The sequence below is a fragment of the Prinia subflava genome, chromosome 1 (genome assembly GCF_021018805.1).
Source record: "Prinia subflava isolate CZ2003 ecotype Zambia chromosome 1, Cam_Psub_1.2, whole genome shotgun sequence".
In the NCBI taxonomy this organism is placed as follows: Eukaryota; Metazoa; Chordata; class Aves; order Passeriformes; family Cisticolidae; genus Prinia; species Prinia subflava.
The window spans coordinates 93,765,586-93,790,890 of NC_086247.1; the positions used below are offsets into that span (position 1 = coordinate 93,765,586).

General features: G+C 40.0%; 2 protein-coding genes across 2 annotated transcripts in view; one reads left to right on the forward strand and one right to left on the reverse strand.

The window, feature by feature from the left end:
• Nucleotides 1-70: 70 nt before the first annotated feature.
• Nucleotides 71-10,247, forward strand: ALDH5A1 (aldehyde dehydrogenase 5 family member A1). The gene is made up of 10 exons (XM_063403761.1): nucleotides 71-429; nucleotides 557-640; nucleotides 1,527-1,697; nucleotides 1,832-1,948; nucleotides 2,388-2,531; nucleotides 3,385-3,528; nucleotides 4,849-5,007; nucleotides 6,343-6,512; nucleotides 7,258-7,316; nucleotides 7,471-10,247. The coding sequence occupies exons 1-10, from the start codon at nucleotides 133-135 to the stop codon at nucleotides 7,674-7,676; spliced, it is 1,551 nt and encodes a 516-aa protein (XP_063259831.1). The 5' UTR covers nucleotides 71-132; the 3' UTR covers nucleotides 7,677-10,247.
• Nucleotides 10,248-16,496: 6,249 nt separating this feature from the next.
• KIAA0319 (KIAA0319 ortholog) overlaps nucleotides 16,497-25,305 on the reverse strand; it is a 33,295-nt gene continuing 24,486 nt past the window's right edge. Inside the window, exons 13-19 of the mRNA XM_063420215.1 lie at nucleotides 24,338-24,476; nucleotides 22,974-23,133; nucleotides 21,528-21,670; nucleotides 20,459-20,581; nucleotides 19,402-19,492; nucleotides 17,783-17,874; nucleotides 16,497-16,926 (exon numbers count right to left, since the gene is read on the reverse strand). Of these exons, the coding sequence (XP_063276285.1) occupies nucleotides 16,748-16,926; nucleotides 17,783-17,874; nucleotides 19,402-19,492; nucleotides 20,459-20,581; nucleotides 21,528-21,670; nucleotides 22,974-23,133; nucleotides 24,338-24,476 (927 nt within the window). The 3' untranslated portion in view covers nucleotides 16,497-16,747. The remainder of the gene's footprint in view (nucleotides 16,927-17,782; nucleotides 17,875-19,401; nucleotides 19,493-20,458; nucleotides 20,582-21,527; nucleotides 21,671-22,973; nucleotides 23,134-24,337; nucleotides 24,477-25,305) is intronic.

The following is a 25,305-nucleotide window of genomic DNA, read 5'->3' on the forward strand; positions in this document are numbered from 1 at the left end:
TGGCCGGGTGCCACCGCCCTTGTGCCCCGGCGAGCCGCCGCTCCTGGCCCGGCCCCCCGGCAGCTCCTCCTCCGGGGCGGTGCGGGCGGGCCGTGCCGGGGCCGTGCCGGGGCCTGTCGCCGGAGCGCGGCCATGGCCACCCTCCTGCGGCGGGGCGCCGCCGCCGCCCGCCGCCGCCTCCTGCTGCGCCCCGCGCCGCTCGCCCCGGGGGCGGTGAGGGCCGCCAGCCGGGCCCTGCCCGCCGCCCTGGTGCGCCGGGGAGGCCTGGTGGGCGGCCGATGGGTGGAGACGGCCGCCGCTTTCCCCGTGCAGGACCCGGCCAGCGGCGAGGAGCTGGGCCGGGTGTCCGACTGCGGGGTGGCCGAGGCGCGGGCGGCTGTGCGGGCCGCGCACGAAGCCGGCTCCGCCTGGGGCCGCCTCCCCGCCAAGGTGAGCGGCCGCGGGAGGTGGCGGCGAGGGGCCCCGGGGCGGTCCGGTGCGGTCGGGTGTCCCGGGGCCTCGCTTCCCCGTCCCTGCGTGCGGCGGCCACGGCAGCCTTGTCTCTCCCTCCTCCCAGGAGAGGAGCGCGCGTCTCCGCAGATGGTACGAGCTGATGATGGAGAACAAGGAGGAGCTGGCCCGGATCATCACAGCCGAGAACGTGAGTGGGCGCTGGGGGTGGGCACGGGCACTGCCCCGTGCTGGCACTCGCTCTGGGAAACCCAACACAGGCAGGTGACACCATGTAAAACTGACAGGCATCAAGCCTCTCCCTGCGCCCTTCACCACTTAGCTATCGTGTCGTTTTTAATAACTTTGGGCATATTGTGCCACGTTTCAAACATTCCTTCTTCGGACATACGTAAAGTGCATTGGTTTGATGATGGTAGTACCTAATCAGAGGAAACCAGACCCATGTTGTGCTTCATGGCATGCAAAAGCATACATCCACCTAAACCACGGTCCTCGTGGCAGAAATGTTTGTGACTAGGAAAAATCATGCAAGTCTCCAAGTCTCACACAGTCTGTATCACTGAGCAGTCTGGGAGCTCACAAACTGGTGTCCTTTTGAACAAAACCTTGGTGGAAGGTACTTCAGCAGCTCCTCTGTGATGTGGTGTCACAGCTGCTAATGGCCATTCAGTCCACGGGATCAGACCTGAAGTTAGTCCAAAGCAATACTCCCAAAACAAATGACCCTGGCATAAACTTTTAACTCTTTTGCCATGATTTGTGTCTTTCTTCAGAGTGGTAATAGCAGCTAACTCAGAGTTTGTAAGTAAATGCATACTACATTTGCTACTTTTCTTCCTTGTCCTGAGCAGGACAAGGCACAGCATACAAATTATTGACTACAGTAATGATATTGAATCCACACAACTATTGCTACTGCAATCATATAATCCTTGTTGGAGATTGCAGTGTATGGAAGAGGGAGGGGATCATAAAGCACTCAGAAAAGAAGAGAAACTCCAGAATTACTTGTATTTGTGTATATTGCTTCTGTTTGCTGCTTACAATGTATCTTCAATCTGATTTAATCAAAGGGGAAGCCTCTGAAAGAAGCACAGGGTGAAATCGTGTATTCAGCCTCGTTTCTGGAGTGGTTTGCGGAGGAGGCTCGACGGATTTATGGTGATATTATTCCAGCATCTGCAAAAGACAGAAGAGTCCTGGTGCTGAAGCAGCCAGTAGGAGTGGCAGCCATTATAACCCCAGTAAGCATAGCTGAACTCTTCTGAGTCATGTCAAGGTTTTCAGCTCAGCCCTCAGCTCAAAATGTCACTTAATTCTGCAAAAACAGGAGACAAATTTTCCCCAACTTTGATTGTACTATTTTCTCTCTTCCTAGTGGAACTTTCCCAGCGCTATGATTACCCGGAAGGTTGGTGCAGCTCTGGCAGCTGGCTGTACAGTGGTGGTGAAACCTGCAGAGGACACACCTTTATCAGCATTAGCTCTTGGGGAGGTGAGCTTTCAGTGCTAAGGTGTGGACTCAGCAATGGACTGATACTGTAAACAGGGAATCAGATGGGCTTGGAAGGTAGCTCTGGCCAGCTTCATACGTGAAGAAAGGACAAACTGATTTGATGCAAGTGTTTTAGTTTAGTGAGAATCTTCACAAATTGCATCTAATGTGGTCTAGAGCCACAAAAGGGATCAGGCTGTTTTGATACTTAAAATATCCTTATATCTTTAATTTGGTTCTTTTGGACACACGGACAGCTTAAAACTAGAGCAAAGCTGCTCTCTCAAGCACCTGTGGCACCTGTTCCTTGTTCTGCTGCGCCTTTTTGGCTTCCATTGACTTACAGACTGTTTTCTTCAAAACAGCGAACAATCATTAAATAACTATTCCTCTTACAAAATGCACTAATAATGCAAATACTGTTTTTCTTTTGTTGCAGCTTGCAAACCAGGCTGGAATCCCAGCAGGAGTGTATAATGTTGTCCCTTGTTCCAGACAACAGACGGCAGCTGTAGGGGAAGTTCTATGCACTGATCCATTGGTATCCAAAATATCTTTTACTGGCTCTACAGCAACAGGAAAGGTACATACGTGGACAGAATATCCTTGAAGATTATTACTGTGGTTATACTAGAAAGGTAGGGGGAACGTGTGTGCTGTTATGCAGAGCCTTTTCTGGCTAGTGTACACAGATTGTCTAAATAATTATGTACCTCTTGAGATACTGCTTATATGTTTTAGCAACAGTATATCACAGGAGGATGCCTGTCTGCAATTCTTGATAACTGCCCTTTATTAAACTATAATGTGAACAGTCCTGTACAAAATGTTCTTGGTTCATATCATAAAGTGACAACATACTAATAAGAACACTGAAACTGAGTTTCAAAGGTGCCATTCAAGAATGGCGTCGGCAGTTGAGAGAAAGTATTAGAGGAGTGAGGCCCTGGAATCTCAGCTGTCGACCTTAGTCAATAAGCAATCTTGTCACCATCTTTAATTGAATCACTAAAGCAGCAGAGTGTGGCTACAAAATGACAGAATTCTCTAGGATGGCTGTATGCAGAATGAAGAAAAAGGCAAATCATAATACCAGATTCTGCCAGATCTTGGAAAACTCTTGTAAGAGTAGTCAAGATTTTATAATCAAAAAAGAATATAACAAACAAAAAAAAGTTGACAATATTAGTGTATAAAAGCTTGACCTGACCTGAAGTTGATCAAAGTCTTTCTCTGCATTAGTACGTGGCCAGAACTTCATCTTTAAGGATTTTAATGGATGAAATTTGTTTTTGTTGTAGGAGATGGTCTAGCATTGTAGAGAAGATGCAGATTATTTCCTTGCCAGCGTTAATTTTTCACTGCCTTGCATCCATGATTCCACTGTTCACATCTGTTAGAGGTACAGATGTGTGTGTCTCTTCTGTTGCCTGCAGATCTTGCTGAAGCACGCAGCTGGCACTGTGAAGAGAGTTTCCATGGAGCTTGGAGGACATGCTCCCTTTATTGTGTTTGACAGCGCCAATGTGGACCGGGCCGTCGCAGGAGCCCTTGCTTCCAAGTATAGAAACTCAGGACAGGTGAGATTTTTTGTCCATGTTTCTAGACAATGAAGACCTGTACATAAAGTTTAAGCTGTAAATAAGCTATTTTATATAAAAGGAAAGCACAGAACACTTCATTGTGAAGAGAAAGGTGCTGCACTCACACATGGCTCTGGACACTAAAGCCAGTTACCAGCAAGTCTAAATAGCAACACCGAAATCCCATGTATTTTCACAACATACATGGCAGTAAGTAGCATCACTATTAGAGAAGATGATGTTCTCTAGACCCCTTACAGGAGCTTGAGAAGTGATAAGGCATTTTTCATATGTTTGGTTAACATTAAATTCATTGGAGAACTAGAGCTGTGAATGACACCATCTTGCTTCAGTCTGTTAAGACACTCACAGATAATTTTTTCTACAATGAGTAGCTTTAAAAACTGATAGACAAGATTCAAGAGTGCATTGCTTCAGATATATTTTATTTAGAGACAAAAAAATTTTAAGAGCATCACTTTCCAGAACAGTCAGCTGAGAAGGGCTGTGTGGAGACTGTTCCAGCCTTACAGGTACCTGTGAACATGAAGCTGATGAACTCCAGCTTTTGAGAAGCACCAAATTTTCAGTGGGTCTGGGAGATCATTTGATAGGGAAAACTTTACTTGAATAACATAAGAAGACATGACTAATATTGGGAAGACAGAAAGGAAACAAAAGGGAACAAGGGCCACTAAGGTATCAGACCCAGACTGGACAAGATCTATCATAAAAGGCACCTCTGCTGCTGTAGAGAAAGATAAGTAGCTGTTACTTTTCACATACTGTAGGAATCAAAATAGGATGCAATCAGAGCAAAGGGGTAGCACAAATAAATAGACCATTGAAGGCACTTAGAAACAACTTTCTTTTTTCTTTTGAAGGAAGAAAGCAAACTCAAACTCAGATAATAAAGGAGTAGAAAAAAGGACCCCAGATCACTAAGTGTAATTTGAGTTTTTGCTGCTCAGTCCAGCATTCTGAAGTCTAATTAGAAGGTATTTTTGCAGCTTCTGGACCTTGGTTGATCCACGTATCTGAGTCCACAAAACTCAAAAAACATTTCCCCAGTGTAAGCAACTTAGCAGTGTGATGTATTTTACGTGCGCTCTGAGAGCTTGTTGAAGTTGTATTTCTAAAGTGAAATAAGTGGTGAAAGAAATGGCATAGCTAGGTAACAGCTTAGAATGAGGGAGGAGAGGCAGGGGACATCAGTGTAGTAACCTCATGCTGTGGCATGAAGGCCAGAATGACTTAATGGATGGATTAAATACAATATAAACTAATGGGGTTTTGTCTGATCTTGTTTGTTTTCAGACTTGTGTTTGCACAAACCGTTTCCTGGTGCAAAAGGGAATTCATGATGAATTTGTGGAAAAGTTTGCCAAAGCTATAGAGAAAGAACTACATGTTGGAAATGGATTTGATGCAAAAACTACCCAAGGACCACTAATAAATGAAAAAGCAGTGGAGAAGGTATAAGTAAATAGTTCATTTTTAACATCCTTATTTTCTTTTTATGATCCATAAAATAAATTTATATTTATGTTTAACCTTTTTTCCCTTGTTTCATTAGAATGTATTTGCAGTGTGGCTGGAAGTATGTTCTGTCCCCTAAGTCTGTGTACATACAGACAAACAGATGTGGACAGTTCATGCATCATCCCCATTTCCATTAAGGGAAAGAGAGGCCTCCTATAGGAGAAACTGATTCCTCCTGATTACTCCCTAGCTCTTCTCAAGTCCATTCACTGAAACTGGATACACTGTGAGAGTTGTACAGTGATCCTGCAGTTCTGAAGCACTGTGATTGACAATTTCTTTTGGGGAACGGTGTTTCTTTTTGGCAAAAGCTAGGCAGAATAATTTATGAGGGTTAAAAATACCAGAACTCTGGATGCTGTAATCACTTTAAACTTCATGTGCATGGTTTGGGTCTTCTGTTTTCAGTGGCCTGCAACTCCAGGAATATTTCTTTTTTTAAAAAATCCTAATAAGTCACAAGTTCTCTAATATTTCACTGTTCCTAAGGTTAAAGATTATTGAGTCAAGTGGCCCATACTTTGTAAGGTAATTGCAGCTCAGTTGCATTCAGGCTTGGTTTGAATCCATTACACACGAATGCTGCCAGATTCTCTTTATAAAATAATGGGAAAATATTCAGCATTTGGGAGACAAAGGAATTTCTTTCTTGAATTTCTTTCCGTCATTGCCTTCCCTTCTTGCATCACGAAAGTGTAGTATGTGTATCAGGTACAATGATATAAACAAATAAGCAAACACTGTATATAGTAACTTTCTGTAATTTCTGTAATTTCAAAGGACAGTATTCTAGGTGGGGATTGCCACTTTAGTTTTCTTCTTATTTTGTTGTCTTTAGATAAATTGTAAGTATAGGGGGTATGTAGAATCATGTAGATGTAGGAAAATGTTCTTGCCAGTTCCATCTAGAGAGTTGTTTCTCTTTTCATGGCAGTCATATGCTTCCATTTCCATAGTGCTTGATCACTGATTTAAGATCCAGTTTTCAGTTTTGCAAAGATTTTTTCTCACATTAGGTGTAGGCTTTGAATTTCTACAGAAAAGTGGTCTGGAGACCACGTTCATAATTTATCCCTCTGAAATTAAGTCAGACTGAGAGAAACAAGAATTGAAAAGAAATTAGATAATATTGCAAATGATCCTCTGCAAAGTGTAAACCTCTTCAAAATTTTCTCTGAAATATTGGGAGAGTATTATTTCTTCATTGGGAAATGTGTTATTGCTTATTCTTAGATGCTGACTTTAGGATTTTTGTTGTGCATACCTCAGGTAGAGAAACACATTAAAGATGCAGTTTCACAAGGAGCATCTATTGTGACTGGAGGGAAGCGACACAGCTTGGGGAAGAATTTCTTTGAGCCAACATTACTTAGTAATGTTACAACAAAAATGCTTTGCACCCAAGAGGAGACATTTGGCCCTTTAGCACCAGTTATCAGGTAAGATTATTAATTCTACAGATTGAAATTAACAATTAAAAAAACAATGAAAAATTATTTTGAATAAACAAGATTTGAAAGACAAAAAATATTTTTGTATGATCACACAAGTTTTGTAAAAAGACTGGGGTACACATGTGAAAACATACTTTGGATATGTAGCTTGTTTGTTTCTTTACCTGATTTTAGCATCTCTGCAACTTTTTGAAAATTAAAGTATCTCCAATGGTTAAGCAAGGCTAGGTAGCAGCAAAACCTTTATCAGCTTCATGATCTGTGTTATGAAATAGGAGACAGGACTTTTCAGCTTGTCATGTGATTTGCTAGTCCTAAGCTTTTCTGACACTAGATGAGTTGAAGCTGTCTGTTCTCCTTAAAGCCTTCTCTGCCTTTGTGCAGAGCAATTGGATGTGATGGAAGAACATATGGTCATCTCTCAGAGTTGAGAGTGCTATGTAGTTGGAGAAATAGGTAGGCTTACCCATGTGAAGTAAATGTCTTGGTACCATCCAGGTGTCTAGGGGGGGTAAAGGTAATCTTAACTACGTAACTGCAGTTTAAATTAAGAGAAGAGGTAGACACTTCAGTGTTTCAAAGTGAAAGTTAAATTAGCTTTTTAATGTACACTTCTGGGAAAAATAAATTGACATTTTAATTCCCAATAAGACTGCTTCTTGCCAGTAAGTCAGCAAGACAGCAACTGAACTGCAGGCCTCATTTTTATTTTTTCTCTTTCCATTGACAGATTTGAGACTGAAGCAGAAGCTGTTGCTATAGCAAATGCAGCTAACGTGGGTTTAGCAGGTATGCTTTTCTGTCAGATAAGTGTATTTCTGTGGTTTTGTGAGCTTTAGTGTTACGGGTTGATGATTTGGAATGTTGTGAAGTCTCCTTTTCACAGTCTTCTGCAATTGCTATTACTGACTTTCACTCCTGTATCTTTGTGTCTGCACAACAGGATACTTCTACTCCCAGGATCCAGCTCAGATCTGGAGAGTTGCAGAACAGCTGGAAGTTGGAATGGTTGGTGTTAATGAAGGCATAATCTCATCAGTGGAGTGTCCTTTTGGTGGGGTAAAGGAGTCTGGCTTAGGGCGAGAAGGTTCAAAATACGGCATCGATGAATACTTGGAAATCAAATATGTCTGCCTTGGGGGATTATAGAAGCCTTCAAACAGCACAGTCCCCACAACCTGGGAAAGAGTGCTGTTGTTTTGATAAGCTTCTTGAGCCAGAAATATGTATGAATGCAACTTCTACCTTTAGAACTAATCAACTCTGTCCTGTGTGTGTATAGAGGTACCTACAGTATTCTAGGCTGCCAAATGTTTTTACATGGTCTTTGTTTATACATCAAGTTTTTCAGCAATGTGATCACAATGTCTAGTATTTTTAGTAATGAGTAGGAATGTACATTTATTGTTCTTGGATTACCCCTGTGTAACTGGGAGAACTTTGAGACTTGTGCACAATGAAAACAGATTGCAAGCTATTGTAAGGGAAACTAGACCATCATTTTTTCTACCTTTAGTATTTCAGTGTGGATAAGGGTGGGTTTGGGATGGCAGCCTCCTTTTAGAATTTTGTGTAAATACTCACACTTTCTAATGTGGTTATGGGACCTCCTTTAGAAGCAAGTGTGTGGAGGAGTTTTTTGTTGGTGGGGTTTTTTGTTTGTTTGGGGTTGGTTTTGTTTTTGTTTTTAAATTGTGGGAGAATCTGCTGCTTACAAAAGGTGAGGAATTGTTTTGTGCCGTATCTAGGCATCCACATAGGCTAACAGACAGCTTTTTCAGCACTGTTAATGCTGACTGCAGGGGTGCTGCCTGTTCAGCTTTAGGTTTTTGAGCAAAGAGGTGTACTTTGTGCCCAACAGCTTGTATGTCTAGGATAAAATATAGCCCTTGTTTGATGCCTGTTACCCCAGCAGTCCTGGGAACAGGACAGTCCAGGACAAAGAATTGCTATCTAAGTGAGAAGCCAGGAGGAAGATAAGATACTCACAGGGACAACTTGCAGAATTGTAAAGGATATGTGAAGAAAGCACAAGTGGTGACATGATGATACAGATAAATTCCCTCCCTTCCATGAAAAGACCATGACTCTCCTAGGGTAGAAGTACAGTCCCTGATGTAAATATTACTCAGTGTCTAAAGGAACATAACTCGCCCCCTTCAAAGAATAGGAGCAGGTATCCATCCCTATGGGCTTTGTGTCTTGAAGTGATTTGTGGTTACACAGGTGAAGAACACGGCTCATTTGTGATGTAATAAAGATTTAAATAGGTGGTTAGAGGTGAGGCTTTGATACATCACCTCACTATTCTGTCATCTTCAAAAGATGATGTAAGGCTTCCTTAGTATGAAACAAACAATGTTGTTTAAACATTATTTTAATGGCAGTCAAACAAAACACTTTAAAAAATATGCTATGTTAATTTGGTGAATAAATCAGCATGGCAGAAATTAAGTGGAATAAATTTTGTTTCTTGTGTTCATTATTAAAAATAAATAAAGGAAGGCAATGGAGTCCTTCTTTCTATAAAGCAATGAATGTACCCTATGAAATGAAATATTTTAAAATATTTTATCCCATCGGGCAAAGAGGTACCATGTAACACAATACTTGGGGAGGGAAGGAAAGCAAGCTGGAACCAAGTTTCACAGGGTTTTTGTTTAAAGCGCACATTAAGTAGCATTGACTGCTACTCCTTATTTTTAAATATTTTTTTATGGTTGTGTTTGTGTAGAAGTTGAGACCAGATGGGTCTGGAGCACATTATCTGTCAGTACTGTGTGCATCATGCCAACTGAAGAGCAGCTAAAGGGCATTTACTGCCCTTCCAGTAATTCCCAAGGCACCAAACCCACATAGTTGTGATAGTCGGGACTTGGTACTGTTATTTGTGCTTGTTGTCAAGAACACAAAAAGGATGGCCTCTTTCTACACTAGTTGCAAGAAACTTTCCTATAACCAACTTCTAAGATTACACTGTTGAGCACACAGGCTGCCTGAATTTGGGAAATACAGAGTTGTGGGAGAAAGCTGTTTGCCAGCCTCAGCTACCAATGTGTTTAGTATTTATTGGAAAAAACAACTCGGTCAAAGAAGGTCATGCTTTGATTTTCAGCTTCCACAACACAATGATGCAGGCATAGTTACAGGTATTGTACACAGGTAGAATATCTGCCACTGGAATTCAATTATGTCTGCCTGTGAACTACAATATAAGGTCAAAATTAAAATCATCTTATTTACAGCTGTATGACAGTGTAGTATTTAATGTGAATGTATTTCTTGGGACAGTGCAGTTGGAGGATAAACTGGGTTTGCTCTCTTCACTGCAAAGTTACTGATCTGATGCATTGATACATTTAAAATCTTAATGTCTTTTCTGATAATAGCACTTCTAGTGAGTTTACTTTTTTTTAGCAATGCCTGATAACAAGCACAAACAATAATTAATGTTTATAAGAAACTTAAAAATACCTTTGTCTGGCTTGGATTGGGTTGGATTCCAGCATAATATCCTCATGTCAGTAAAGTCTACATCAGTTAAGCACAGAATAATCAAAGTTGTCTTCCTAGCAAAAGCCGGGATTCTTCAACAGAAGACTTACTTGAATTCTCACACCACAGTTGTGTTGATTGCACTTGTGATAGTTTAGCAATTTCTGGATATTAAAACTGTGATTAAAAAATGTTTTCAGTTAATAAATAACTTCTGTGAAAGCACTGGATTTTGTGGTTTATTACCTTATTCAATATTGAATTGACAAATTTATAGCAGCCACATTAAGTTCAGTCTCTCAGATTTGCCCAGAAGATACTGTTCTGACAGCTTTATCCCTGGAAAAGACACCACTTCTTTGCATCCACAGGTTCGTACAGTGTAAGATTTTGGTACCTGCAATTACAGTCCCCCGAATCTAAATAAAATATGAGACTACTTGGGCATAGTAATATGCCATCAGTAATTTTGTATGCCAGTCTTTTATGCTGAGTCAAACTTTTTATCACAAAATAGATCAGAGTGTCTTCTATGCTTTTGTAATATGATTACTTGCATAATTCTTTATTTCTTTCATTAAGATTTAGAACAGATTTTTGGGAGCTCTTCTATTTCTATTTATTTAATACACTCTCAAAACCTGAGAAATTGTCTTGTAATTTCCAACTTGACACAGTCATGGCCAATTTCTATTTTATTAAGTTACTCTTTAAACAGCTGTTTCACACATACACCCACACACCCACCCCCACTGCCCCTGTTTCTGTCTAACAAGCTCTCAAGAAAATATGTTTAGGTGTTCTTCTTGACATTAACAACTTAGCTATCTCAAAGTTTTAGATACAGTGTTCTAAGTTACATTTTAGCACTTGTTTAAACAGTCTCCAGGTCAAACGTTCCTGCTTAGGTCCTTCCGGGGAGAACCATGAGAAGTTGGTGGTTGAGTCACTTTATCAGTGAGTGCCAAAGCTGCTTAGCACAACTGGCTGAAGTAGTTTTGGAATCATGCCGATTATCCTCTGTTGCACCACCTACTCACAGGGATGGGGGAACCCTACTGCTATCACAAAATGTACAGTGCAGTAACAAAGAGGCAGATTCCACCTTTCAGCAAAGGACACGCATCTCATCAGCTCATTCAGCTGCCAGCATTCCCTTGCAGTCCAGTGGCAAGGTTTTGAGGTACCTAGACCGCTGCACCGTCTATCCAAATGGACTTAAAAAGTTGTTTTCATGGTGTATGATTTTTTTCCTTACAGAAAGCCAGATCTATCTCACAGCATCTTTTATTATCACTAGTCAGCACAAACGTAATACACAATGATGGAAGGATTTTTATTTTCTAGTTCAGAAACAAGCAACTAACCCACCCCTTTCTAACAGCATATTTTGGGTTATATTGCACACCTGTGCAATATACATTGATTGAATTGATTACTGCTAAGCTGACTCAAGTATAGAATCTATTATAGAGTAAGCCACAATACCTGTGAAACCACACTTGGCATGACAGCTGGCATTACTTACACACTGCCAATTAAACTAAGTAAGGACAAGCACCACAAGAAAACATACTGTGAAGTGCAGTAAGTTATTCTTTTTTCCTGCTCTCTGATCTGCTGAATTATGTCACCTCTAATAAAAGATGCTTCTGTCAGTAGGGAGGCAAGGAATCAGCTACTGCATTGCTTTTATGCTTGAGTACAGACAAGCTATGGAAGACAACATATGTCAATTAGCCTGGCCTGACTGTTGGATCCAATACAGAATGCCATGCTTAAAGAGTACCTGACAAGTTTCTAAAAGGAAAGCCAAAATTTTATTAATAGTTACATAAATGTAGTAATTTCAGCTCAGAAATGGTTCCAGTTACAATACAATAGCATTTGCAATAAATAACATTTTCTAGAAACAGATTCCTAATATAAATTCTGTAATAGCTCACCCATCCATCCACAGGGAGAAGTGTTTTCATACAGAGACAAAATACAGATGTGCAGCTCATCTGCACCTGATTCATAGCCTGTGCAAAAATCAATCGCCTTTGTTGCCTCCCTCTTAAAATATTATTTCTAACCTTTATATTTCCCTCCTTTGCCTTGGGGAATTAAGGATATAAAAGGTACATGAAATGGGTTTTTCTTTGCTGCAGAAGCATGGGATTAGTACTCAAGTTAGAGATCCCTGATAAGCAACAACTGACATTAAGAAACTAACTCACCTCTATCCTGTTTCCCTTCTCCTGGAGGAACGTTTTCCTCTCTCAAACCTCACCTAACTGTCAGAAGATGACACCATAATTTTATTACTGCCATCCTGAAGCTCCACCTGACCTGCCCATTACCTGTATATTGGGGGGCAATATTAGTTTCACTTCAGGTTAAAAGCAGGAATAGAACATTTGCCTAGGAACTCAGTTATTTCAAGAACATCAGACTGAGGAAAGTTCACACCAGCACAGAGAACACACGAATGCACTCTCTCATTGTTAAATTCCTTGCACGTTGTGCACTTCTGTTTGCCCACAGGAGACCAAGGAAAGGAAAATTGACATAATATAAGCAAACATCTGACAGCACAAAACAGAGGCTTGAACAGTACTTTTATCTGATGCATCTGACAGAGGGAGAGTAGGAGTGTTTACTAAAAGGACAGAGTTGATAATCTATTCTTACACACAAAACAAGAATAAGCTTTTTTCCCCTATGCAGATAAACAATTTAGACATTTTGCATTTTGCTTGGTTTTCTCTACTTAATATGACAGGTTGAACCACAGGACAGAGAATTTGGATGTGGATCTCAACAGATTTGCTAAAGTAACCTTTGTTTCATACTGCAGTACAATTCTGGTTAGGAAAATAAAATCCATGAGACAATTACCTGTTCGCAGCCATAGCAGTTTCATGCTGTGTATGTACTGCATTGAATACTACAACTGGGTTCTGAACCTGTTTAATGCTTAGGAAGTTTTTTCCAAAATACACTCCTTCCTTAAAATGCAGACAAAGGCAGTCCTTTTACATAGCTGGACAGTCCCTGCTTGTGCATGTAAAACCAAGATGCAAATGAAAATCCAGTGCTTACACTTCATGGCAGTGAGGAACTGCAAATATCACCACACTGTCTGCCTTCAACAAGAGACAGTATCTTAGCAGTGCCAAACTGAATTATTCTTTCTTTTCAGTAGACTCCGAACCACACGGGACAAGCTCTATGTGGTCTCCTCTGCTTTTCAGTGCAGATGAGTCTTTTGGGAACCGCCCCATCCCTATTTTACAAATCAGCTGCCAGTACTCTTTTTGTATGTGAAGGAAAACATTCTGCAGAAGTAAACGTGAGGACTGAGAACCTGCTTGGAACCTATAATAACCCAAACCAAAGGGTTAGAATCCAAATCCTGCAATTGTGTTTGCACCGTTACAGCCAGTTTTCTGACCTTTTCATTCATGGTATGAGGTGACATTCTGCAAGAAAGCAGTAGTTCCAAAAGTAACGATTATACTGAATCAAGATACAAGGCTTCCTATAGTCTCTCCTAAATTCTTGACACACACATATACTTGGCCAAGTGACACAAACGTGATACCACAAATACACAGAGCCAGAAATTATTACTTTCAGATTCTGTGCAAGTGCCATAGATTAAAAGCTGCTCTTATGGTTAGAGGAATAACTTCTCTTTCCAAGCAGCTGGAATAACCAAACTAGTAGAATCAGAAGCAGCTGAAAATTTTGAACTATATTCAACTTTGAAAACGTAGCTAAAATACTGTTAGCAACAAAGATGTCAAAGTATCATTTAGAGAACTGAATTTACCAATTCAACTACACTTCCACTTGCTAGGGCCTTATACAATGAGAAATTGGTCTAATATTTCTTATTTGTTAGTGTGAGAAACACAGCCAAATCATGCATACATTCTCATGGCCCATGAACTTACCAGAGATTCAAAGATTTGGGCCCACCAGTGTGTGTCCATGAGCAGGGGAATAGTCCTGGAAATTCTGCAGCATTAAGGAATGCAAGTTTATGATTCCTGGAGCTGTTTTGCTAGAGAAACAGTTTTTCATTTTGGTGGGGTTTGTTTGTTTTAAAAAATGATATTTCAATACCTTCAAAGAAGAATATCCTAGGTTTCAGCACTGGCTTTAAAACATAAAATAAACACAAAAGACATAAGTCACTAATTTCACAAAACTGACAGATGCTGCTGACTGCACTGACATGTCCTAGAAGGTAAGCTTATAGATAAAGGCACACTGGAGACAGTATTTAGCAGAAGCATCAATGGCAGCACAGCATGTATAAACTTGAAATTATTTAAGCAACCCATTTGCTCATTTAAAAATACATGTTTTCAAGAGAATAATTCCTGCTAGAACATTCTGTGTAGTTGTTCATAGTGGATTAATCCCAACATTTGAATTTCAAAGGAAAGAAATAAATTGCTATTTTGAATGACCTTTAACTTTTTTCAGGAATGCTTTAAAGTGAACACTTCTTTTATTATGTTAACAATCTGGAGCAGGAACTGAAAGACATCAGAAGCTGACCTTGCTTTTGTTGACCAAGTTATTTAAATATACATATATATATACATACACACACATAATCTTAAGAAGAGGGAGAATGTGATTAAGTAGATTTGTTTCAAGAAACAGCCTAACCCCCCATATACAGACTTGAAACTTGGTTACTGAAGAAAGCAAATCATACCATTCATACTGCATTTTGCTGGTGTGTATGGGAAAAACATGGACAAGACCTGTATTAGCCCTTTTTAGCTCTTCACAGCCTCTCCCACCACAATGACTCCTACAGCCACACAAAAATCTCCAGAAAAATGCAGGGCTGGACACAGGATAAATACTCCTTAGTGCTTAGGGAACTGAATTAGGGAACAGCCTAAGGGGAAAAGCCTTAGGGACTGTTGTTGACTGCACTTGAGAATCGAAAGTATGAAACAAGTTATGAGCATGCTACGTTGCTGCACCTTTTGAACACTGATTTCTTTCCAGCCCAGACAGTTCTGGATGCTGCCCAAGCCCATTAACAAGAGAAGCACAGAGGCCACAGTGTTCAACCCAGCTACTCTGTTGTTCAGAATTCTAAGAAAGTATGGAGAAAGCCCCAAAAGTCTCTACTGCATTATTCCTCCTGATGGAAATCAGCTATGTCCCCTCCCTGACTCTTCTAAACTGCTCCCCTTGATCTCTATACTGCTCCATCCTCTGATAACAGGTTCTCTACCACTGGATTTAAAAAACAAACAAACAAACAAACAAACCCAAAACATTATAAAGAAAAGCTCTTCAAAAATGTTCCAGAGGAACATTTTCTCCATCAAAACACATCATTCCTCCATCTCAGCCCTAGACTTCAGTACATCAGTAGAGGACCCCCAGGAAAAGCTGATGTCATGGCTAAACAGTACTACTGATGCAGATTGCCCCTACAAGTGAGGCCTGTGTATAAAAGTCAGGTCTTCAGTTAGGAACTGCAAAAGCAGTGCTGGGGCCATGATTTCAAAGCCTAACAAGCAGACTGTGAACAAATTACCCAGACTGTGAACAAGAATGTCAGAAGTGCAATACACCTACCCCTGCTAAAGACCTAAAAGGATCTCTTTAGGTCAACACATCCAGTCACTCAATAGCCAGAGAGGAAAAAGTCAAACAATCTCATGTTCAAGCTAAAACATTGCTCAGTATTGATCAATGAAATCACAACAATGAAGTACAGTGAACCTCTTTCTCCACACAGGGTATTAGCCACAAACATTTCCCTGCACAAGTGCCCAGCACATTCCTTAATTGAGCATGTGATGCTGACAGATGAAAACTCACCTCAGCTGAGCATTCAGTCTTAAAAGGTCCAGAGCTCCTCAAAGTGATCTAAAAAGTTTGTTTGGGATGCCCAAAATGTTTCTCAAGGCATATCACACCAAGTCCTTCCTGCTACAGCTTCCTGGATAGACATGGCAGAGCCAAAGCAAGTTGATCATAACAGAAACAACCTAAGGCTGGATTTCCCTGCAGACACCACACTTCCTATGTGAATACAGGGAACGTTGCATCCTACAGGACACAGATATACCATGTTACGTTACAGCTGATCCAGTGTAACTGCTCTAGTTGTTAACTTTCTCTCAAAACAAGAATGTTTTCACCAAATGAACACTACCCTAGAAAAGAAAGTCACAAAGTACAGTTGGATAAAGAGAATGCACTAAAAATGCTCTCGGTGTTTCCATCCTAAACTGCAAATTAAGATGGAGCCTGTGGCCACATATTGCTCTCTATAGTTGTAAGAAATTCATCTATATTGGCTTTTGCTGTTGTAAACCACACTACTTCTCAAAAAGAGCATCAGGAGCATATATGAATCTGTATGCTATTGTTAGTTACCACAGTTTGTAGCAGAACAGCTCTGGCTAGTTTTGTAGCAGTGACATAGAAAAAATGGCCTTCTGAAGTTCAAACATTCAGCACAGAACATACAAGAAATAAGATATTCTTTTTCTTTTTTCTGTAATGATGACAAGAGGAGTTCGTTGACCTTTCTCCCTCCTTCTGCCTTTCCCGACCTGTGCTAAAAATTTACCCTTTAATTTGCAATTAGTTGATATTTTAGGAGGATTTTGGTTCTGGAAAAACAGAGATGGGCCAACATGTTTCAGATGTGTCACACCAGTGTGTTCTGTGCTTTTACCCTCATTCAGTTATCTGTCTTTGGAGCTGTAGTTGAAGGAAACTCCATTTCTGATGGATCCATTTATAAGTGTCCTAGAATTCTCTCTTTCAATCTTTTCTCTGCTGAAGATAGTGTCCTGATCACTGTCAAACTCTGACTCAGAGACCATCAGACTGGAGTTGTGTTCTGTACTTCTGTGTTTTATACCTGACAATAAAAAAAGCAAAACAAACTCATTAGAAAGGCTTGGGGTTTTAATAACATCTAACCATCTCCCCAGCTCTGATATGAAAGGTAAGTGAAAACACTCTCTGCAGTGCTATGTAACAGCATACACCAATACAAAAACTGGCTTAAGAGGTATCATATACCATTTCAGATACTCTTATGACTTCATTGTAGACCCATCAGTTTATGACTCTGAAATGTGAATATATTTACTTAAATTTAAATGTAGTTAAACAACTAGATTATCTTAGTACAGACCCAATATATTTTTAATATCTTGAATCTGGAAATCAGTCTGTCCACTCAAAGACCTTATTAACATGAGTGGTAATGAAAGGTCATGGTTTCTACAGAAACATTATCTCTGTCTTTCTAGGACAGCAATTTCTCAGAATGGTTTTATGGTTTTATTTGGATTCAAACATTTCCCCTGCTAAAAACTGAAAGTCAGGTAAATTAAAAGATAAGTAAACAGCAGCTGAAATCTACTGATGTCTAAGAGGGCACTGATGGGTCAGGACGGAACTGCTGCCCAGCAACAAAAACAGCTCCAGATTAAAGCATGTGTAGAGGAGGAAAGCTTATATGGAGAAAATCTGTGGGGCAATTGAATGTTCTAAATTAAGATAAACTCAGAAGCTCAGAGAAGAGGCTGAGCCCAAAGCTTTGTTAAAGAAATTAACTGATTCTCCCCCAACCACTTCACTGTCTGATTGTTTCTCCCACTCCCAAATTGTAGGCCTGCTTCTGGGCTCCTCCTGGCTACAGGTATCAATTCAGAAGCATTGGCTGCACGCCTGGTGGGTGAGTTCCCAGGCTGCCATACAGCACATACCATATTTGGGCCGTAGCTCCATTCTCTCCTGTTCGTCTATGTTATCTAGGATGGTATATTTTGTTTTCTTTCTTATCTTTGTTCTCTTCCTGCTAAAAAGACAGTAACCAAAAAGACATTTAATTCTCATGTACACATATAAATCAGACTCCCCTTCCTTTTCATATACATACCCCAATATACAAAATGTCACTGTACTTTCTCACCTCCACTTAAAAATATTTCCAGTTTAGACCTGAACAAGGCAGTTGTACAATATGGACAAGACAGTATAGTTAGTTTTCACGTTCACAGAAAGATGAAGAAAGCAAGGAAGGTTGATTTGCTCTCCTAAGCCACAGTTTGTTCAATTTCAACATAGTAACTACAAACACAGTAAATAAATATTCATGTGTCCCCACAGTTCACAGTACAGAAACTACCTTACTGCTCAGCCAGCATTACAGCAACAGCCAGCCTTGGCCTCCCATCCATGATTTTCTGTAGAATTCATCTGGCAATTCAAAGTTTTTAAAACCTCCAAAACTCTAGCCAAATCTTGAGTCTACACTGTCTTTTTCATGTAGTTTCCACAAGGAAAAGGGAATCTCTTGTCATTCTGTCCCATGCTGTAATTCCCTCCTCTTTTTCACATGGATCTACATCAACCAGCCCTCACTCTCAGACACAAGCCACATGAGGACAAAGGACAGAAGCAGCTGAACTCATTAAAAAATCCCTCAAATAATCATCCAATACACACAAGCCTGTGAGGCTCCACCCCACACTGTGGGAGTAGAATAGGACATACTTTACTATTTAAAGTTTTCTACTAACAGCACTGTTCCTTCAGCCATAAAAATAAAATTGGTATTGCCTCCTACACATCCTTTACATACTGCAAAGACACCCTAGAAAAATATGAAAATCCAGAAAGATTTTGATGGCATTTTATTTTTGCTAACACCTGAACAAGCTATCTATTTGCTGAGCTATTTGAGCTGCAGAAAAAACACTTGCTCTAGTGACAGAACTCGCAGGGGCTTGTCACTTGAAAGAGAATTTGTTATCAGCTCACTAGGAAAGACTGGAGGGGAGGCAGGGAGAGAAACAACATTCAGTAGTATGAATGCTCTTGTTTAAGAAAAGAGAAAGCAAGAAGTCTGCATGACTGAGATCACTGTACTCCTTGCCTGTGAACCACACGCAGTCTGGCCACCCACCCTTCCTGTCCAAGGGAGAAACCAGATTGGGAGCAGATTCTTTCCCATGGTCTAGAACATTCCTACTTCAGTGACCTTCAGGGTGTGCCTTTTTTTTTCTTACCATGGAGTACCTGCAGGGCTCAGTAGGAGACTGAAGATCTGCAGCATACTCTCAGCATTTAACATTAACTATCACTTAATATGAAGGATACTGCAACACAAACTTTTTTGGTTTTTGTAATGCAGAAGATCACAGATACACAAATGGATACTCCTTTTTTTCAAAATAAGTGTATGTCTACAGAAACAGCTAGGGGAAGCTCCTCAAATGTCCAAAATGAGCTCAGTGGTTTAGTGCTATGGACTGGACAAAAATGTGCCAGTTGTGTGCAATTTTTGTGCATATCCCATCAAAAAGAAACACAAATCATGTACCTTTTACAGCAGCAGATGCAGAACCAGGCAAGCCCTACCATGACCACAATCGAAATAAAAACAGATACAGTCACATATAGTATGCTCCACTCTGAAAAAAGAAACACAACAGTGCTTTGTGAGGTCATGTGAATAGAATAACTTCTAATATAACTCTATTAAAATAACCAATCCTGAGAAATGGGGAGTGACAAGAGGCATGCAGGAAAACTCAGCACTAACATATTCTTAGATGAATTCCTAAAAGTCTTTAGGCTTTAAGATTAGAAGTTTACATCAGAAAATTTTTTTCCTCTCAAATACCTTTTACCATCCCAAGATAGTTGGTCTATGTGGGAACTGACAGTTCTGTAAAGGGTCGTGGTTACCACTTCAGTTATCATTTCCTAGCTGAAATAAACGGAGGTACTCTGGGTCTGGAACTTTAGTGCTTCAAAAGAGGAGCTGATTAGAGGTAATTCCTTCTACCTGCACACTCATATTTATAAATCCAGAAAAACAGGAAAGGATACAGAGAGATGTGCAGTAATTTGAACTCCAACACGTGTATACTCACAGTTGTCAGTGTTATCAGGTTGTCAGGTTCTAAAGGTCAGTATCGGTCAATCCAGAACACTGATGCATTCTTTGCTTACATCAGATCATATTTCTGGCACAGAAGCCTCAGTCACCCACTTAGAAAAACTGAAATTGCTGCCTCTTTCCCAGCTTTGCAACAATCCTACTCAAAAGCTTTGCAATGCCCATGTTATTCAACAAACCCTCCAACTGGCCCCAAATTATTGCAAAATCTCCCTCCCATGACCAAGTTTTCACTTTTTTTTTTTCAACAAATAGTGATTCTCTGTAAAATTTAAGCTACTTCTGTCAAGACATCATTTCAAGAAATTATTCAAATATCTTTCTATAAGAAGGTATTGTTGGGCTGGAAAATAGAGACTGTTTTAGTCTTCCCTCAGCATCTACCTCTTAAGTGTTCCCCATTCTGAGAACAAATAATCAACAGTCTCACATGACAAGTTGCTCTTGAAAGACATCCCACAATATCCAAACTCACCACAATTACTCTCTCCATCATTCAGATAACGATGAATCAAGTTTTCCATCCACAGCTGGTAGCAAATGCAGCGCTTTGTTATGGGGTCACAGTGCCCATGTCCAGAGCATTTCAAAAGACAGGCTAAGAATAGAACCAAACACAGGGTCAGTTGTGTTCATGGACAACTTGTCATGCATCCTCTTAATGTTAGAGAAGATTAGCAGCAAAGCATCTGGCTGATAATACTGTGATATATTTTGAAACTCCTCTTCCTTTATGTGTCAAATATATCTACAGTCTATCAGACTGCTGGCTGTGAGCAGAAAGAATGTAATCAGAGTATATTTATAACAGAAGAACAACCTTTTCAACCAGTAAATAAAGACAATTTACTACACAATGTGTGACTATTTTATCACCAGAGCTTGCTTACTTTGTTTGTACTTGAATTGTTGTGTCCTGATTTTAAATTATGGAGAAGTCATGTCTGTAATACCTAAGGATCGTAAAGGGTTGACATTACTAGTGAAGCTTAAAATAAGCTTAGAAGTTCAAGCATCTTTTTGGGCAAAAGAAAGAGTTTGTTATAGGAAACCCCAGTGGCCTGTGTACATGCCAAAGATTAGAAGACTAGGGGGTAACACGGCGATCAGCCATTTTGCCTGATACAGGCAGACAAGAAAAAGTTAGATTACAAATCTATTTACTGAACTCTAAAAGCCCTGAAGGAGGCAGACATGAAACATATCTACTTTATGGCTCTATTAAGTTTTGCACATCTTCTAAGGGAAGGTAGTATGTAAGGTATCTTTATCCTCATTCCACAGGCCTCCCTGCAGACCAGATGAAGATGTGCTTTTGCCTGCTGATATAGATGATGTCTTTTAAGAGTGACCAGCACCAGTCTACCTACCACAAATCATGAAGCATTTTAAGCCTTGTCCTGAACATCATCTTTTGTAAAGCTACACCCACCAAGCCCAGACACCAGATGGCAGACAGAAAGACTTCATGCAGTGTTTCCAGGTGCTGTGTTAGCCAAATGCCTGCAAAGTTCTGAGACGAGCAAGCACAATCCAAAACATACCAGCTGTGTCTACTCGCAGGACTTTAAAAAGCAGGAAGTCAGCCTTCTGTTTCAAAAGCTGCATGTGCAGAGTCCGTGAGACATCTGATGCCTTGATCACCGCGGAAGGATGCCCGCTCTGCACGTAGAACACAACTGCAGTGCTGCAGGAAGAACAGCTAAGGTGAGAACTGTTGTCACAGAGATCACTTTCAACAGGCATTCAGGAATAAATGATAAAGGCATATAGCGTTTAGTCTTTTTTGCTTCTGGAAAGCCAATGTCACCACTGACAAAGATTAGGGAACTCTGCCTGTGGAGCAGTCAACTGATCTTCCTTCTGAGTTGGGAGCACCAGCAGTTCTCAGGATTCTCAGTTTCACAGAAGAAAGAAGAGGATAAGAGCAAATATAATTCCCTCCTTGGCCTTCCTGACTTTTGCTTGAAGAAGTATGTATACACTTTCTTCCTCCACTCTCATGTAGAGCCTGTCACAAAACACTCTGAAACAATTTCACTAACTTTAGGAAATGGAATTTAATAGGAGAAAAAGCTCAGAAGCAAAGGATCCAGAGAACTTCATGCGTAAGCCCTCCTGCCCTGTCATCCACAACTTTTAAGTTGGGTCATGTTGATCTCACCCTACATCAGACACTTCAGGGAACATTTTAATTTGAAAAGCTGTGATTGAAAATATCATAGCTCTGAACAGACTTTTCACACTGTGTTTTTAAACTTTAAGAGGTTGCCCGAGAGCTAAATAAACATCAGAATGGGTTTTTAACTATCAAACAGTTGATAAAAAGTAATTTAAAGCCAGCTCATGTAAACAGATTCTACCAATCATGCTGAGAAGTTTCTTTGGGTACACACGGCCATCTCTAGCACTCTACACCAAGCAGAGGGAGTATTTGTTCTTCACAGGAAAATATTGCACTTAAGAGAATCCACTGGGTAGTTTTCTGTGCAAAAAATCGATTTTCATCATCAGTTACCTGGGAAAATGTTTTAAAAATATTAAGAATATCAAAACCATGGAGAAGGAAAAATGGGAAATAAAATAGGTTTGATTAAATAGAGCTGGAACCTTATTTTGAAATACAATACATGCTTCACTGTGAGAATGTCTGTTCATCTTGCTCCATCCAGAATTTGGAAAAAATAGCAGCATTGTATGAAACAAAAACACGGAAATATACAAGCATGCACTTTCTTTAAAGGAAAAAATCTGTACAGAAAAAAATTGTGATTTTTTTTTTAAAATCAAAATACTTCAGTTCTAAGCCTCCACAGAGTTTACTTCATCAATTTTCTGACACAGAAGAAATTCACCTTTTAAAGTATATTCTGTTGAGAAATATAGTATTTTTTGTCATCTTAGGAAAGATTATTTTGCAACTAATTATGAGCTGTGAGAGAGGCAAAGAAAATCACAAGTCTTTCTGGCACAGTAGGACATCTTTGTACCTTATGTCTGAGTAGGCTTGTATCTTCTGAACTTTGATATCTGAATCCAAAACATTCAGCAGTACAGCCAACTGTCTCACCAGCGTGTCCTTCTGCTGCTCACTTAGCTGCCCCACTCCAACCTGCAGGATCAGCTCCACCAGACCACTCCTTTTGGGATCTGACAGAAGAAGAACATGCTATTCCTTCAGAGCCTGACAAGTATTTCAGTACCAATGCGCAGAACTTGGAAGTATTTATTAATAGTATGGTTTTCTGCATGAGACCCATATCACTGATAAGCCAACTCTTTAGTGTTCTTAGAAAAATACTCAGCTTATTTTGTCATGTTTTCTATGAAACAAACCTGGTGGGTCCTGAGATAGTAATTCATCTTATCAACAGAAATAAAGTACTTCAGGGTGCACTTTCATAATTTACACATTTCCATGCAGAAGAGCAATTTCTGCTCTCCTAAATGCTGCCATCCTAAAGTCAGAGGTAAGCACTAGATGAATCCAATTACCAAGTTCCCAGCTAGTTATCTACCACTGACTACCACTCAGGAAAAGGGAGTCAAAAATGGACTTGTATTGTAGCATGTAAGACTGCATGCAAGTCTAAACGAGGATAGCAAATTTGAGAAATGTCAGGTATGTTTATCCTGCCTACCCTTACAAACTGAGGTTTCTGTTATATGCTGCTTGAACTTCCTGAGTGCCTTGCAAACAAAACAAACTTCACAGATATACCATGAGAATCATAATCCAATTCTATGACTAGATTCAACAGTAAAGTGAAGAACAGAAATAAAATCATTGCCCAAGAGACAGATAAACAAGGTATCTCTGACAGACTCAAGATTTCAAACTTTTTTCCTGAGACTTTAACTTCTATCATTTAGCTATTTCACCTGCATTTACAGCCCCTTGAACTTCTTTAAACGTTTTTTTTTGTCTTTTAGGACAAAGGAAGAAAAACAAATAAAGCTACACTTCCAACTATCAAACAGCAGCATTTGTACTTAAATTTAATGGTCAGCTCCCATCTCTTTCTATTGGCCAAACTAATTAACAACCAGAAAAAGAAACAAAAAACCTACAATGAAAGAGAGGCAACAACAGCCTAATGAAAATATTAACTAGTAATTATAATTTTTATTTATTTATGATCCCAACTATGGTGACTGTAGTCATTAGGAATCCTGATGTCATCTTTTAACAGACTTGGGCCTGGTCATAGAACAGTAAGAAGGTAGGAAGAGAGAGACCTGTTTGCTCTGTGTTTTAACTTAAGAGATTCTCATCAACAACTGAATAAGTAAGTGAAAAGGAGAACAAAGATGTGGTATTCACAACATGTCGATGACCTTGTAATTGCCATACCAGGCTGCACTTCAACAGTTGCTGAATCAACATCTGAGTCTCCCTTAGCATCCGTCACTTTCAAGTGGAAAATATAGGTTCCTTCCACAAGATTAGTTAGCTGTAGTACTGCCTCGTGGTCTGAGCCGTGGATCACATCCTGCAAAAACAAGGTCCTGAATCATTACATCCTCAGAGAAAGATGCGGATTTCATTATCAAGTCAGCTATCTGATATGATGCTGCATGTTCTTCCTTTGACTTTTGAGACAAATGTAATCTACTCACAGTTTATATCAAAGTAATGAGATTTGGAAGTGACAGTTAATGAGGATGTCTGCACACTATGGGTATTTTCATTAAAAATACCCAAAGGGAAAACAGCTGACAATCTGAAGAACTCATCTTCTTGAAAATCTAAGACAGTTACATTATTATTTCTCAATTTTATTCTGTATACTTAGTTCTGCTTTCTTAACTCCTAAATTCTTCTCCTTGGAGTTCATGCATTTTCAGCTATCAACTCTTCTAGCTATATTTAAGCTAAACCTCTTCAATTCTTACACTGCAATGTGAATTGCTTCTGGAAGTTTTTTTTATGACTTTGCTTTTTTCTCCTCTCCCAGTACTTGTTGATTTACCACCATCTTCCTAAGACCGAAGAGATGTCCACAACACATTTTGCAAATCGGGAAAAAACGTATCCCAGTTTTATTAGTTGACACATAACTGAAGTTTATGCTCAGGTATTTATGCTGTCTGCCCCACCCAGAGAGCAGAATCCCCTGCCTTAATGCCTGTGGCTAAACACCATCGTCTGCCAGGAAAGGTACCTACACTTGATGCCAAACACCATTTCTACCTTAAACTTGAAGATTTACCTCATATGGTACCAGGCAGGATTCCTTAATCATTATTGGTACTTGCTCTCTCAGACACTTCCTCCTTTGGAACAGCTGGATTTCACTTTTTTTTTTCCCCTCAAACACA